Genomic DNA, 17061 nt, shown 5'->3' with positions numbered 1-17061 from the left:
ATCAGGTGTTTTATTTCCTAAATGTAGGAATATAAATTTCTTTCGGATAGAAAGATCCATACCTATAAAAAAGTTATGGGAGAAAGGGATGAAAATATGATGAATCTAGGATCATAATGGCCAACTCTTCCGAGGGTAGGTTGGCTCAACTAGATTCATCTTGTCCTGTCCCAGTAATACCCTTACTACTGAGTCCTGCCAGCTAAGGATCCATTCGTCCTTTTCAATTTTCCATCAGGACAAGAACATCCATTAGGGATATCCTTGACGGGATATTTTTGTCTACCAGGGGAAAGTTTATGCCTTTTTTATGAATATCAAATAGCTTTTCCTCGCACAGAAAACATAACTCGTTTGGGTCGAGGAAATGGAAGAAATAATGTCAAGAAAAGTGTTCTAATTCACGCATTAGGAAAATGAAAAGGACCAGTGCCGATTGATGTGGAATGATTGAGCTATTTATTCTATTGATATGACGGATATCGACAGTACTCAAGTACTTGTTTTTCCAGGGGTGGCACAGCTCATTATGAAGACTTAAAATGGCTTTATCTTTTTAGCAGGACCGAATCGACAAAAATGGTATGGAAAAAAAGTTTTTCTTTCGACATCAGGAATCTATTGTTGAAATATTTATAAGAGTCAAAGACTCGCCCTGTAAAGGTACATATTTCTAAATATAATTACTTGTGAACAAGAAAGAGCGCAATGATAAAAAGACATATATATATATATATATATATATATATATTCTTTTGAATGTCAGCAATACATTTTTAGTTATCAAACAATATAGCATATGTATGAGTTTTAGCAAAGGTTAGTGTAACGGGGTACCATACAATTTAGAGTATGATACAAGAGCTTAGGGAAAAACCTCAGTAAAAAAACCCTGTCTCCCCGTGAGAAGTGTAGTGATGAAAAGTTTGTTTACAGAATAAGCTTTAAATACTGATAACTGAAGGGCTTTCTTTCCATTGACATAAAAATTTCTTTATCCTCTTTCCATTTCGAAATAATATCTGAAACAAAGAAACAGAGCAGAAAACGAGAAAAAAGGAGAATAATAAAGCCTTCATCCAAACTTATTTCAAGACTTGATGATGACTGGAGAAAAAAATAAATAATCATAGGTACATAACTTGTTTTTCGATTGCATTGGGAGGAATATCATCTCTGCGTCAAAAATATTCTGCTGATCTTGGTGGAGGATCACCCTCGTCGTTAGAAATGCCTTCAGTACTCAAATTAATAATAGCCAAATCTTGCTTTTGACTGGGAGGGCCTTTCGACCAGGTCCAGTCTTCCAAGTGATGATTCTTCTATTCTTCGGGTTGTTCGAGGAACGCTACAGGACCCTTATATTGGGGAATCATCTCCCATAGATATACTAGTGGTTATTCAGTAGAAAATTGAAAAAACGGGGAAGAAATTGAAAAAACTTCTGACATTTAATTGACAATTTGGTGAGATAAAAAGACATAGGAAGACACAACAAGAAACAAAAAAATTTGATGTCATTCTATGAAATGGTAGCTGCATACCAAACTGTCATCAAATTAATTTTATATTCCTTTCGATCCAGACGCGAAAGTACAAACGAACAAATAAACATTTCCCATCAAATGAAGTGGATATCCGCAATTCAGACAGCCTTCTCCTGAACACCGGGGTATTAATTTACCCAGCTCTTTTTTCCTCTTATTGCCACCCACTTCTCTCGTTTCAGCCCCACGAAAACAATGCTCTGCTTCCTACTGCACAATTCCGCATTTTCAAGAAACACAACAAACATTATCTTTTCCTCTGCGAGAAACGGGAACCAGGAACAGGAGCGGAATAATGAATAACGCGGGAGGGCGCGTGCGCAGCCCCGGGCCTTTGCAGGAATCCTGATATCCTCCACCGTACTCCAGTTAACGCGGATAACCCGTCGCGGCTCCATCCCCTATCGATGAGTTCTGAAGATCAGTCCTGTCAATCACTTTTACCTGTTACTGCAGAACTGGCAGCATGAGACACCGGTAAGGATTTTCAATAGCTCTTACCAATTTTCTCTGTGGTTGTCGACGATATGAAGGACAGTTTTTAATGAGATATTTGAGGATGCTGAATTGATTCCCAAGATTATAATCAGCAGGTATCGGAGTAATGTCAAATTTTTACAAATAATGATTTAATATACCATTTGCATAATTCAAGACAAAAATAAATACTTAAAACAACGAAAATTAATGGTTTTGAAGTGAAAGTCAATCAACATATGGGATATAGCAATAATTGAAAGATAAAATGAACAAGTTAATCTTTCATTTTAATATCTCTCAAAGTCAAGATGACTTGGGAAATATTTGTAAAATAATTACTTGTACCTTGCATCATAAACGTATTTTTCGCTAATTCATTCAGAAAATGAGCCTACATGAAGGAGATAGATCAGGAAATATTTTCTCGAAAGAAACTAAGAATGAAATTGCCGTTCTGGTGCCTCTTAGTACAACGAAAAAAGAAAGAGAGAGAAGAAGATTATAAAGAAAGAATCAAGTTTGAAAACTTTATGAAACAAAGAGGATTCGAAAAAGAAAAATTTCTTAAAGAATAGATAGAAAACCAGATGTTACAAGGCTCAATTTTCAAATCACCTCGTTTGACTAGAGATTCAAATCGTAAAAACTGCAAACTTTACCAGTTAATCTAGTTCCAAAGGTATTTCAATCATTGACTTTTTGAGAATGGTCTACTATTACGGTGAAGATAATCCAGATTGGTTGAAAACTTTTTTTTTATATATGCTTCTATCAATTGGTTTTGGAGCTGGCAATGAGGCAGCTAATTCCTCAACTTTTCAGTTTGGTACAAAAACATACCTTTAGGAATAAATTCAACATCAAAATAGATAAAATTGCCAGTTCAGGGTTGGCCAAAATAGGAAATTAATGAAAAAGAGTTTCAAAACTATATAAAGGTACAACTAGAAGCAGAATATCATTCAAAACTTCTGAAAGGAGAGTTCTGTATCCACTGTAAATCAAAAGTCTCAAAAAAAGAATCAAGACCATTCATCAGGTGGTATTACATCAGCTATAATAGAGAGAAATAATCCCTAAATAATAATTAATAGCAATAGTTGTAATTTCTAGTTTGAAAATTAATCCAAAAATCGTTACAAATTAATATGTACTTCAAAACTTGGGTTTCCCCAGAATTGTTGTCGACTAATTTTCTCATGAGACACCTGGTCAGGTCGTAAACCACTGAAGATTGAATTTGAGCGAATAAACTTCTCTCTAGAGGTATTACACAAGAATTCAATCTGATGATTCAAACTCGAGAAATATTCTTGAGTGCTCAAAAACAAAATTAATATCGTCTGCAGGATTTCTCCTGAAATACAGAAATGAACAACTATTTTCGGAATTCTCTGAGTGATAACAGATTGGTTCCAATGTTATTATAGAATGAAAATAATAATTATATTGTTGTTTTCACGGTTAATTAGATAAATAGTGTAGTAACGTCTATATCAACAACATCAATCAAATTTCCATCTACTTAATGAGAATACTTATTCAACTCTAATTCATTATTCTGCTTGTTTGCCATCAAGAAAATGTTAATTTGCCTGTAGCCAAATAATTCGTTGGCTCGAATGAAAATGAGGTAAACCGGCGTATTCGCCATTCTGTAACATCTGAAGATATTAAAATTTTAATCTTCACGAATAATTCAAGTTTCACTGCAGTACTCACGAAAACTTCAGATAAGTTACCTCACTTTAACCCTTGTCATAGTTACTCAAAATGCATGTTACAATTCTTCCATCAATTAGAAGCTCATTAAGGTTACCTAGAAATGTTAGTGAAACGACTGCTTGCATCTAGTTACACAAACTTCCCGTGATAAAAATTCATTATGGCAGAATTCGAAGTCTCATTATTTCAATTCGTTATGGAAAAATTTCCACGTTTCTCATTCGTTCAATTATATTCAAGACTCCCTTGGTATCGCGGATGAAAATGAGTAAACCTAAAGTTACATCGGCTAACATCAAATTGGATTTAATTCTATTTCAGATAGCTCCGTAGGTTTACACAGAAAATGAGGCAATTTCCTTCGGTAGACAGGGGAGCTGGAGTGAGAAAGAATATGCCTGGCAAACGGTGAACTCGATGATCTGCTGGCTGCTGAAAATGAGGTGTCAGATAATTTCCCCACTGACTTAGAAGAAACGACCACATAATGGCAGACCGTGATCCCTTCGATGATGAGGTGAGTTGAGGCAAATATTTTCAGCGTTTTGTACTGTTAAGTCATGAAGTGTAGCATTTATCATATCCGGAGTCCCAGGTTTTCTTCAAATCTTTTTCTTTGGAATCAGAAATGCTTTCTACACGTGCAATACTAGGAAAAGCACATTTGTCTGGACTGTATGGATATCCAGCATATTTCACAATGCAGTATTCAAGCCGACAATACGACAAAATTGTTCGATTCGAATTATTTCACCTTGCAGCTGTAATTTTCTTTCCTCTTCGCGTCCAACTCAGCATATTATGGGGGATAAAACCAAACGCCCAAGTTAAAACAAGCTTATAATGGTCTCATCAATCAAACCTCCATTGTAGCAATTTCGTATTGTATTCCATTCCATTCGAATGGCATGCAAAGTCACTTCTTGATTACGACTTTGAAAGCGACTGTTGCAGAGAGGCAAAAAAAATTAATGCTCATATTGCCATAATTCCCCGGTGCTGTGAACTGGGCCGTTGAAATTTTATGGGGATTTCGCAGATAGCTATAATGACTCTAATAAAACGGGAGATTATGCTGAAAGGATTTCATGATGGTCTATTGTTAACCGGTTGGATACACGACACTTCAAAATTTTTCAGTACATCACCCTGACACAAGATTAAACCAAATTTTATTTTTCCTATGGGTCATAGTGGTAATCGTTCCCAGAATACTTTTCAGAAATTTTCTGGAACTTTGTCAGGACCGAGATTAATGAAAGTTTGAGGTTTATTGCTAGAAAAGTTGCTCTTTCAGAATATGTACGAAGATTTATTGAAGAATTCTTAGCCTACTATTGAACCAAACAAAATTTCAATGTCAAAATATTTTAATACTCAACATATTATCCTCTTAATTAGATACATTTATTACAGCGAACGTACAACGTCTCTAGACCTCCAAAAAAAAAATTTTTCTTCTTGCTCTGCAAACCAGACCTCCACAGCTTTCATTACCTCCGCGTTGGAAGAAAATTTTCGACCTTTTAAACTTTTTTCAGTTGAGGAAAGAGATGATAGTCGGATGGAGCCAAATCTGCTGAATAAGGGGGGTGTTCTAGTAATTCAAACCCTAAATCACGAATTTTTTGTATGATAACATGAGATTTGTGTGCAGGGGTGTTGTCTTGCAAAAACAAAACACCTTTGGATAGCTTTCCAAGTCTTTTCTCTTTAATTTTTTCCCGTAGAGTGGTCAGTAATGTCGAATAGTAATCTCCGGTTATTGTCTATCCTTATCCAAAAAATCGATCAATGATTACTCCATGGAAATCCCAAAAAACAAAAGCAAGAACTTTTCCAGCAGATTTTTTGACATGAAAGTTCTTAGGTCTTGGAGAACCAGAGTGTCGCCATTCCATCGATTGTTGCTTTGTTTCTGGATCGTAGAAATGTACCCAAGTCTCATCCACAGTAACAATTCAGTTTAAGAAGTCTACAACGTTTTCAAATCGAGCACAGATCGAACTCGATGCTTCTACCCTTGCAAGCTTTTGGTCAAACCTCAAACATTTGGGGATCCATTTGAAGCAATTTTTCTCATGTTCAAATTGAACGCGTTCGTATGAAATATTCAGTGCTTCAGATATCCGTTTTACCCCAATTCGACGGTCTGATAAAATGCATCGATATTTTCGGGGATTGACACAGAAATTGGCCTTCCCGATCGGTCATAATCTTCAATGGAAAATTCACCTCTTTTGAAGCTTGCAGTCCAATTTTTCACGGTCACATACGAAGAACATTGATAACCAAATGTATTAAGCTTATCTTCGTAAATCTGCTTACCTCTTAACCCTTTTAAACACAGGTAGGTACTTGATGATGGCTCGATACTCCAATTTTTCGATTTTCACAATTTCGGTGGACATTTTCTTTTTTATAATTCATTGCGTAACTCTGGTTTTGACCTCAAACTTCACACTGACACTTCTAATGAGTTATTGTTCGTTGCTATGGTAACGCAATATTTTTTTTATGCATGAAACTGGTCTAGGCTAACTAGATATCAATATGTATGATATTTCTGAGAGAAAAATCCCCAAAATGATGGGGTTACTTAAAAATTCGTCCAGACTAAACAGTCGCACTGAGTTCAATGAAATTTCGAGACTTATTACTAGAAGAGTTGTTCTTTCAGAGTATGTGTCACATCAAGCTCTGCCATGATATTTCTGGGACATATGCGTGTCAAAATGACTTTTGAAAAATTTCGAAAAATATGGGTTAACTTAAAAATTCGTCAAGACCAAACGGTTGCACCGAGTTCGATGAAATGTCGAAAATAAGACACAAGAGGAATTGGTCTTCTAGAATATGTATCACATTAAACTATACGATAACTCTTCTGGGAGATAAAAAATTAAGCAGCTTTACATCCTACGGTTTTCCTGGCTCACCCTCTGTGTTCGCCATCGGTAACCCCATCCCTCACGTCCGTAACGAACCGTTCACAGCCCCCAAATCAGATAGTCTCGTTCATCTCACCCTTCTCGTTTCCGTTAAAAATCCTCCAACAGTCGTCACAAACTTCCCGACGACTCCATTTCCCGCCAATGCGAAAAATTCGGATCATTCCTTTAACGTCCGCCGATATTTTACGGCGCCTCCAAGAAAACGACACCCTGACTTTAATATTTCATCGGAGCTACCAGCGTCCGGGCATTATAACATCAAAATAATTACCCCAATTAATATTCCGGTCCTCCGCAGGCTGACTTGGTACCCGAATTAGCATCGGTTGAAACCGCGTTTGGCTGGATGGCTTTTCCCGGTCGACCGCATCTTGAAATTGAATAAAAATCGACAAATCGTCCCAATCGGAAGAAAATTCACGTTTGATTTAATGGTATAGGATGTAGGAGGATTCCCGCTGCTCCGTGGACTGAGAAGATGTTTTCTTCTGTGTATGCCGCGGGGAGTTGTTTGTCGAACGCAGAAAAACTTTATAACTTCGCTTCTGTTAATTTTTTTCGCGTCTGGTAGATAAATATCACGGCTCTGTCATGGGGGAAATGAATGGAACATTTTATTATACAGCTTTCTTTTCTGGCCGACTAGAAAAAGAGACTGGTTCATAATAAAGACTGCGAGTTTCATGAGTTTATCACCATGACTGAATGAACGAATATGACCAATTTGATTTTCCATGCTATTTCTTGTTATTCTCGGAAATACGGATTGAGATTAATGGGTGAATATGAAATATTGGATGAGACTGAGAAGGAATAGATTTTGGTGCTTCTTCCAGTAAATTCCTCGATCTATTTGGGTTAAATGACAGCATGATGAAACATGCTTCATCGAAGTATACAATCAGATTGTAATTATAATTACATATGCAAAGAGTGTACTGAAGAAATTGGTGAGTTTCAGCTTCTACTAAAAAAAATTGTCATCTTTCAATAGAATTTGTCAGTCGAGTATATAGAGCTCCACAATTGAATATTATTACTTCTTATGGACCTGCTCTCATAGGAATATAGCTGGAAATAATGCTAAGTAGGCGAATTAATGCCAGAATATGATTGATGCATTCAGTAAAAACATAAAATGATCAGTAAAACTAAAGCGTCTTCGACTAATGCGAGTAAAAACGATAAATCTGAATCTGAAACCGTAGATGCGAAAGCTTCAGTAAGAGGAAAAAACAGCAGCATTCACCAATGCTAGATAGTGGTAGTCATTAGTAGCCATACTGACAGAAAGAAATTCTGTTATTCTTTCGAAATTCAGGTGGGCACAAGTACCAACGTCGAAAATAATAAATAGGCCAAAATTATACCATGTTTTCATAAACATAAAAAAAGTGTATGCCTGAAAGTGAAAATTGTAAATGTAGTTTCAACAAGAATATCATTAATTAGATAGGTATCTCTAATTTACATTTTTCTAGCAAAATGTGTGCAATGAATTGAAATAGGTTTTCCTGTTAAAATATATTATCTTCTTCACAAATAAACACGTTATAGCGTATCCATGGTTATAGACAAGATATTTTAAGACTTCTTGATAAGAAATCTTGGTATTAACATAACATTTTTTGTCTCCTCTTGAAACTCTTCCAGACCTTTAAAGGAATGTACACTACTTCGTGGAGAAAACAGCAAGCAGGACATTTGCACTGAAATATCCACAATACAGACAAAGCCTCGTTGAAAAAGGACCTAAATACAGATGCACTCGATATTATAACAAAATAGTTCACAAACTGAGAGAAGAATGGATCCTGAAACAGTACAAGAAATTCATTTTCAAACTCCTACTTGATATTGAACCATACGGCGTGGAAGACTTTCTGGCACACACAATATGATGCACCAATGCTGTTGACCCTGTTTCATTTCAAGAGTCCGATGTTGAAAATCTTCGTGTTTACACTTTACTTAAAATAAAGTGTACAATGCACCGGCATTGGCGTATATGGACCTAAACTGAGGATCTCTAAAGCCCTAGGAAGTGAACCCTCTATTTTACAGACCGAGACACTGTTCACGTATGCGCTCAGGAGTATCTTAAACTGAACCTCAAAGGGGCGCATATCTATATTACCATGGACAGCCAGGCCACGCTGAGGTCCTTGGAATCACACTGCCAGGGATCTCTGTTGACATGGGAGTGCCGTTATACCATAAAGCAAGTGCTCAGGGTCAATAAAGTGGCTCCACTTTGAGTACCGGGGCATTGTGGTGTTGAAGGAAATGAAAAAGCCGATGAACTTGCAAAAAAGCATCAAGGTTAATACCTGCTGGACCTGAGCCTTTCTGTGCTTGGAAAATACCAATATGAGGCAGCGGTTCAACACTGGGAGTTGAACAACAGAATAACCCTCTGGAGAAACACTCCTGGACTTACTCAGTCAAAGAAATTTGTGATGACTTCACCGACCTACACCAGAAAACTGCCAAAGCTGTCACGAGCTGTGCTTCGGGTGATGGTGGGACTGCTGACAGAGCACAGTCGGTACAAATATGATTTGTACCGTATGGGAAAGTCAGCAGATGAGACTTGTAGGCTCTGTGGATCAGAAGCAGAAACAGCTGAACAGATGGTATGCAAGTGTCCAGAGATGGCTGGCCTACGAACCATTCAAATGGGAAAACTGGTCCTGGATACCCACGAGGTAACGGCCAAGGCTCCTAAGGATGTTGTCGGTTTTATCAACACCATTGACTCCTTGGGTTCCTATGACTGAGTAGGGTAGAGAACAAAAGATCTACATGGTATCAGTTCTCGAAAGGCTAAACGACCCCTTCTTCTTCTGCGGTGCCCCACTGTGCTGAACTGAGGCCTCGTGACCCATTGTTCGTCCGCTTGTAGTTGGAGAGACTTAAACTCTGTGACATGCTGACAAAAATGCCACAAGTCGACAGAGAGGTGTCCCTCTCACCATAGGAGTTGTGGGTGTTGTGTTTCCTAGGTGTGTCATCCTTAAGTCTTCAAGGTTGATACAGAAGAATAGAATGTGTTCAACCGTTTCATTCGTGCTCCTGCACCAGCGGCACAGGGAACAGCTAGTCAGTCCCATTCTATTTAAGTGTTTATTAAACAAATGGTCAATCACTAGTCACACTCCAGTCACTAGACTCAGTTGTTTCCTCTCGAGAGCTAAGAGTTTTTGGACCTCAGACACAGAGGATGGTCTCTCAATGAGAAGCCTCGACTGTCTAAGACCACAACAACCCTGGTTCAAATAATAATAATAATATTGGAAATAAAGCTCATTATTCATTTATTTATCAATGAAGGCCCAAGAAATTATACCAGAAGAGAATCGATAGCTTCTCAGACCTGCAAAATTATAATTTTATGATCCATCCATTCGCTTATCGAGTCTGCAGAATCCTAGAGCACACAACCCCCTTACTGCCATGGCTTCCGCACAGCAGCCAAAGACCCGATCTTGGCTTATCGTGAACGTCTCCAGCGCCACCGCAATGTTTGCAGGAATCACCGAGTGAACAACCGCGGAAGGAGATAAACTAACAGTTTTCATCGCCCTTCGATCGGTTATTTACGTCGCGTTCGATTTCATGAGGATATCGGATTTCTATTAACACAGATTCGACGAGACCCCTAGCTATAGGAACTTTGGATATCCCGGAGCACCAACCCCGGTATAGCTTTCGACGCCGACAGGTTTCGAAGGCCCTCCATTTGCCGGGGCATCTTGAAAAATGTTCCTGCTTGATGTTCATTGTTGAGGCTGATAAATCGTCGGGCCGGTTTTTTTTCCTGGCTGTGTTGATGCCACCAGCCTCCCTCCGTCATTATTGTTTCCTCGTGATCGTGAATTCCGAAGGATCTCGTCCTACCACCAGGAAAAAGGATACGGGAATATAAACGCTGTCGTAAATTTTGATCGTCTTCATACTGCGGCCTCTGATAGATAATATAACGCTCGTTTCAAAAATTTATCGTCAAATGGGCGGAATTTTAAAGTTTAATAACGTGCATTCAGTTTTTTGCTAGGCTATGGAATTTTGAGTGGTGATATTCTATGCCTGAACCTAATAGGGCATTTCGGATTGATGACACTTGAGAAGCGGAAGAACCACCTGTCCATCTATGACATTTTTGGCATTTATGATCACAAAACTTTGAATTGTAGAAGTCAATGATGTCAATAATAGTCAGTTTTCTTCCATATCAAAACTAAGGGATGAATAATTTTCAATGTACAACATTTTCTCAGAAAATTGATAAGAATTCATATAAACCTCACACAAAAACATGAGCTCAACCAATTATATAGTTATTTTGAAATGATTGTATTGAAACAAAGAACAAAGTTCTGTTATAAAATTCGCTATTAGGTATTTGATATTGACGACAGTTGAGTGGTATATTTTTCAGTTGTGATCTGTCAAAAAACAGCTGCTGAAAGTCTATTCAAGTTTTTTCGACTCGAATATTTCAAAGCCATCAAAAGGGTGCGGTTTGTAAAGAAAATAAAAGAGAATTTCTCGTTCGTTCGCGCCCTAAAAGAAACTAACGCAAGATACATCGTTTCATGTTTCTTTCATATCGCCAGTTTCCAGCTGACAAACCTCATCAGCATTTTGAATGGTGGATGAAAAGGAATATATCGATTATACGAATAAAGGGGCAAAAACGAACGAGCATTTATTGCTCCATATAAACGAGAATAAATATCACATATAGATCTTGTTCATATCGAATAATAAAAATATCCATTGTCTGAAATAATCTTTTCTAGATTCATCCACGATATCCTTCTATTTCGAAAACATGGTTTTGTTTATGGAAGGCGTCGTAAATGTTATCTTCCGTTTGTGTTTGGCCTTTGGAGAAAAAGAGCTGCTTTTTTCGTCCATCTATAATATCGATAACGACTATTTCTTCATTTGGTACATTTGTACTGGAAAAATGAATGATTTACTAGGCCACCTAACCTTCTTCATGTCAGAGACAGGGTATGAAACATAAATTGTGTATGTAAATACAGTGGAAGCTTGAATTCAGCCTGTTATATGATCGTTTAGCGTGTTTTTCTCAACGATAAACGTTTCAGAAGATTCAGAAATTGATAAATTTTGATGTAGGGGAGCCTAGGGAGCATTGATACATGAGGAAGCTTGATACAGGCTTATATCCGCGGTCTGTAGCCGTTTTCAAAAGTATTATACTAGTGAACACTTTTCTTTGGCAGAGGGCATTGCGTGGCGTTAATCTGTAAGGCTAACAGTAGTTTGTTTGTGAAATATTCGACAAAGAGTGTCTCGAGGTGAAATTGTAGGTTTTTACTAAAGTTACCTAAGGGTTTTATGATCATGCATTAAATCTTCGGCATAAACAAACATTTCACTGGAAAATATGCATAAAACTACTCAATTTACAGTTTTATTCGGTTTTCAAAATATATGAGTATAAGATGAAAACATAAATCACTTTAAAATCTGCTTTCAGGGAGGTTCGAGACATTTCTCGTGGGGAGGCTTGATAGATGTATTATCTTCAAAAAATATTCCGTAGCTAGTTGGATAGGCCTACATGAAGGCGTTTTCACCATCCAACATATCAAGGGGATTTTTAACAACTGGAATTTATCCGTACAATCCCCATGTATTTAACGAGGCCGACTTTTCTTGTGCGGAAGTGACAAACCGACCATTTCCTGATTTTTCTACACCTATGGGTCCAAAGCAAGCCAGTATCATTGCTGACCTACCTACTGAGCTAAATAATCCTAGTACATCCAGCAGCATACATAGCCGAGGCAGAACAAGAACCAAGAAACTCAAACAAAAGAGGTATACGAAAGAAAGTGTATGTAGACCGGGGTATTTCGGACAATGAGGATGACACGGTTGAAGAATATGACTGAGAGGGCGAAGATGTAGCCTATATATATTGCAATGGTTCATTTTCATCCTCTAGATCAAACGAATTCTAGATCAGGTGTCAGGTGTGCTCGCAATGGCGCGACGAAGAATTTGCCGGTGTTAGAAAAGGCACAAAAATGTTTTTATGTGACATTTGCAAGTGATGCCAATGGAACTTATATTTTCAATTTGTGTCTCATACCTCCCAGTACATCGTATCAATCCTCCCATATGTGGGGAGGCTTGAGACAGTTTGCATGTTTTTGTGTTCAACGTTCTGTACAGAATAAGATGTTTATGTTTTGAGACTTCTATATTTATTTTGTTAAACGATTAATTGAAGAATTATATAATACAAGCAAAGTCCTGTTTCTTCATATAATTCAGTTTCCAAAATGAAAATTCCAAAAAACGTATCAACCCTCCCCAGTCTCCCCTAATGCAATTGATTCCATTGTTCATTGTACATATTTTCGAATTTTTGAGTTCAACGTGGATGTTTAGGGTAAAAAACTTGCCTGCAAAAGGCTTCTCGTCAAACAAGCCATGGAATTTTGACAGTTGACGTAATGTGTTGGAATTATTAGGTTCGTACACGAGTGTTTTTCAAGCAGAAATACTTGCAATAGAAAAATATGCAGATATAAAGTTAGATCCAAAGGGTATTTGTGTCACCAGTTAAAGCATCCAACTCTGTTACAGGACATTGTCGCCTAAGGAAGCGTCTGTTAAGAATGGTTTTATCAGCAGCAGACAAGTTTAGATTCTGTGGGGAAGAGAAAGAAACTTCTGCTCTCCTCATTAAAGAATGTCTCACCATTGAAATCCAACCCAATGAGTTAGGGAGAAGCCCTACCAGATACTGGAGTTCATTAGAGCTTTAGAGCAGGTGATCGAGCTGTAGATGGGACAGTGGTGAGAACAGACCTGATGATAGTGAGAAACTGAGTCTGAATACCGGTGCCCTGACTGGTCTTCTATTTAATGATTATTTTGAGAGACCGAGGTTAACTGTGTTGTTCCTTGTGCCGTTAGTGCAAGAGCACAGATGAAACTGTTGAACTCACTGAGTCCTCTGAAGCCACCTTACCGAGTTGAGTAGACTTAATACCCACTATTCTTCTGGTAGGAGGGACACCTCCGTAACATTTCTCATCATGTCAACTGATCTGAGTTTCTCAAACTCCATACTGAGGAAAAATATGCCCCATAGCCTCCTTTCATCCTGAAAATCTCGCTGCAGTAGAAGTACAAGAAGATTATTTCAATTTCATAACCTACTCGACGACGAATTTTTTAAAGTACCCTCATGTGTTTTATTTTTCCTCGAGTATTCAATAAACCCTTAAAATTGTTCGATTTCGATGTTTATTGCCGTCCGTATTGCGTGCTTCGATATCCTCCAAACGACAAACAAACCTGCCGGCCCAAAATGTAAATATATCCTTCAAAAACAAACATAATGGACGTATGTACACACAAGTTGCTTCCCTTCAATCTAGGTCGTTGCATAAGGGCTGCACCAGCAGTCTACCCCGTCTCCGGACGAACTTGAGACCGAATTCAATGGCACAGAGTCCGATTCTAGCACAAAGCTGGAAGGATTACAAAGGATAATCGCTCCATTTCCTCCAGACTTCATATCAACTCCTGATCCTCATTTATACCAGTCGGAGAAGTGTAGCGATACCCTCGTTGAAAAGTGGAGAGTGTTCCAGGAAGGAGACGGGTGTATAAAAGAGAAAAACTGCGAGTCCCTTAATCGACAGACGTCGATCGGAACCCTATATATTTGACGTTATCAGATGACACTTTCCTTCTGGCGAAACGCCCCAGATTTATGAATTCCGAATTGAATATCGAAGACTCGTTAAGGATGTCCCGTTTTTGGGATGTCTTCGAGTTTCGCGCCCGGATATTCCAATTTTATTTCATTATTTCTGAAGTATTAGACTTTCCTCGGAAGTTATGGAAATTTAGGGTATTATTGCCGGTCGGAGTTTCGATTTTGGCATTGGTTTCGGCCGAACTGCGGAACACAAAAGGTCCAACTTCTCATTCACCGGTAATTTGAAATTCTGCGGTGTTAGGGCTATGAATCGGTGCTTCTGAGAACTTCATTAATTTCTAGAAACATTTTCATCGATTCCCTCAGTTCGCATCGGTTGGTTCAACCCTAAATTCCAAAAGCTATTGGTGGTTATAACAACGATGTTCTATTCTACCTTCATCGCTTAATGATTAATGGATATCCATTTTCATCGATTATACACTGCGCAAAAAAATTAACGCACATTATGGAAATCTCAAATTTATTCTACAACTGAAGGTGTTCTCAATGATAATTATTTTTATCAGAATTATGCATGCATATGTTATCCACTTTCCACGGTTTTCTTCAATGCAGATGTTTTTTCCCAGCAGGAATAAAAAAAGATTATATTATCAGATTTTGAATGTATTGGCTCCATTCTAAAATCAGTTGTTCTCGATCAATTCTAGTGATCGATAGTTTTTCTTTCGTTTGATTTTCTACACTCGATCGCTATGCAACGCGAAACACGCAATTTGACCCAAGAGGAATGTGCCCAAGCGGTAGTTTTGCGAGAAGAAGAGTGGACATACACAAGAATTGCAGAAAGGTTTGGAGTTTCCCATACAAGTGCGTCCAGAATGTTGCAGCGATTCAGGGAGACAGGTATGAATGTCCGAAGAGCAGGACAGGGTAGACCACGGGTAACAACTGCCATTCAAGAACGTTACTTGAGAGTTTCTTCGTTGAGACAACGAAGCAACCGCTCGCCTCCTTCAAATTCAGCTTGAGCAAACTCATGACATGCAAATTAGCACTCAGACAATAAGAAATCGCCTCAGAGAATATGATTTAAGGCCTCGTGTCGCGGCAAGAGGCCCAGCTCTTACCACAGCCCATCGAAGGGCGCGTTTGGATTTTGCGAGAGAGCATATCCATTGGGAAGAGGCCGATTGGGAAAGAGTTCTCTTCACAGATGAGTTTAGATTCTGCCTCTACCATTGTGATCGACGTTCCCTTGTATACAGACGTCCACATGAAAGATATGCTCAGTGCAATTTCCTGAATACTACTGGTTTCGGGGGAGGATCGATTATGGTATGGGGTGGAATATCTTTGACTGCTCGTACAGACCTAGTGGTTGTTGATAATGGAGCTATGAATGCTGATAAGTATATAAGGAACATTCTTGAAGAGCATGTAGTGCCATTTGCCCCATACATTGGTAAAAATTTCATTTTTATGGACGATAATGCCAGACCCCATCGTGCGCGCATCGTTCAGGAGTACCTTGAAGAGGTTGAAGTCTCCCGAATGGAATGGCCAGCAAGAAGTCCAGATCTCAATCCGATTGAGCAGGTTTGGAACTTCTCAATAGAAGGCTGAGAAGTTCAGAAAATAATCCAGCTACTCTTAATGACCTAGGAATACAACTCGGAGAAATCTGAGAAGGATTAGATCAGAACATTGTAAGATCACTCATTTTGAGTATGAACCGTCGATGCCGAGCTGTAATTAACGCAAGGGGTGGAAATACCAAGTATTAAATCACTTATCAGCATTTCAGTATTTTGAAAATTGTTCATTTCCCTTCTTTCACTCAAGATTCGGTGAAATCCTGAATTTTTCTTCCATTTAATGTGTCTTGTTTCGTTCAAAACCTTCCCGAGAGAACATAAAAAATAAGTTATAAAGTCAATGTAGAGTTAACTTTCATTAAAATTGAGATTTTCAGAATGTGCGTTAATTTTTTTCGCAGTGTACTTTCAACCAATATTCTTTTTTGATACATAAAACCTGAAAATGCAATTGAAATTTACTGTTTCATAGATGAATTGGTACAATCCAAAATATTGTTCCACCGACAAACACTACTTCAACCATGTTGTCAGATGTCTTTTGTTCCAGCTGGTGTCGAGTAACACGACCCAAAGAAACTGGCGAGGCATCCTCATAGCCCTTCTGGTTATCGTTGTGGTGTTGGCGCTGATCGTTACTTCAGTCGTCTTGCTGACACCTCCAGATGATGGGCCGAGGATCAAAGGAGAACGATTCAAACTGAGCGACGTCATCGGTAGGGAGTTCCAACCGTTGAGATTCAATGGAACCTGGGTCTCAGGTGAGTCTGATTGGATCCATACGAGGATATATTCAAAAATTCTTAGCCTACTATAGAACCAAACAAAATTGCAATGTCATAATATTTTATTACTCAGCATATTCTCCTCCTAATTGGATACATTTATTACAGCGAACCTTGGAAGAAAATTTACGACCTTTTAAACTTTTTTTCAGTTGAGGAAAGAGATGATAGTAGACTGGAGCCAAATCTGGTGAATAAGGGGGGTGTTCTAGTAATTCAAAGCCTAAATCATGAATTTTTTGCATGGCC

The 17061-nt window shown here is 38.3% G+C and overlaps 2 protein-coding genes across 4 annotated transcripts in view; one reads left to right on the top strand and one right to left on the bottom strand.

Annotated features, from left to right (window-relative positions):
• LOC123308229 (inactive dipeptidyl peptidase 10) overlaps positions 1-17061 on the top strand; it is a 74207-nt gene that overhangs the window by 15673 nt on the left and 41473 nt on the right. The window contains exons 1-3 of one of the 3 annotated variants that reach the window (XM_044890806.1): positions 1798-2024; positions 4074-4269; positions 16578-16788. In XM_044890806.1, coding sequence (XP_044746741.1) covers positions 4240-4269; positions 16578-16788 — 241 coding nt within the window. In that variant the 5' untranslated portion in view covers positions 1798-2024; positions 4074-4239. Of the gene's footprint in view, positions 1-1797; positions 2025-4073; positions 4270-16577; positions 16789-17061 lie in introns of those variants that run through there. The other 2 variants (XM_044890808.1, XM_044890807.1) reach the window with 2 other exon arrangements.
• Positions 1-17061, bottom strand: part of LOC123308232 (calbindin-32) — a 94806-nt gene that overhangs the window by 62794 nt on the left and 14951 nt on the right. The window lies entirely within an intron of this gene.

Source organism: Coccinella septempunctata, chromosome 2, assembly GCF_907165205.1.
Source record: "Coccinella septempunctata chromosome 2, icCocSept1.1, whole genome shotgun sequence".
Lineage (NCBI taxonomy): Eukaryota > Metazoa > Arthropoda > Insecta > Coleoptera > Coccinellidae > Coccinella > Coccinella septempunctata.
This window is presented reverse-complemented; position numbering and strand designations above follow the sequence as displayed.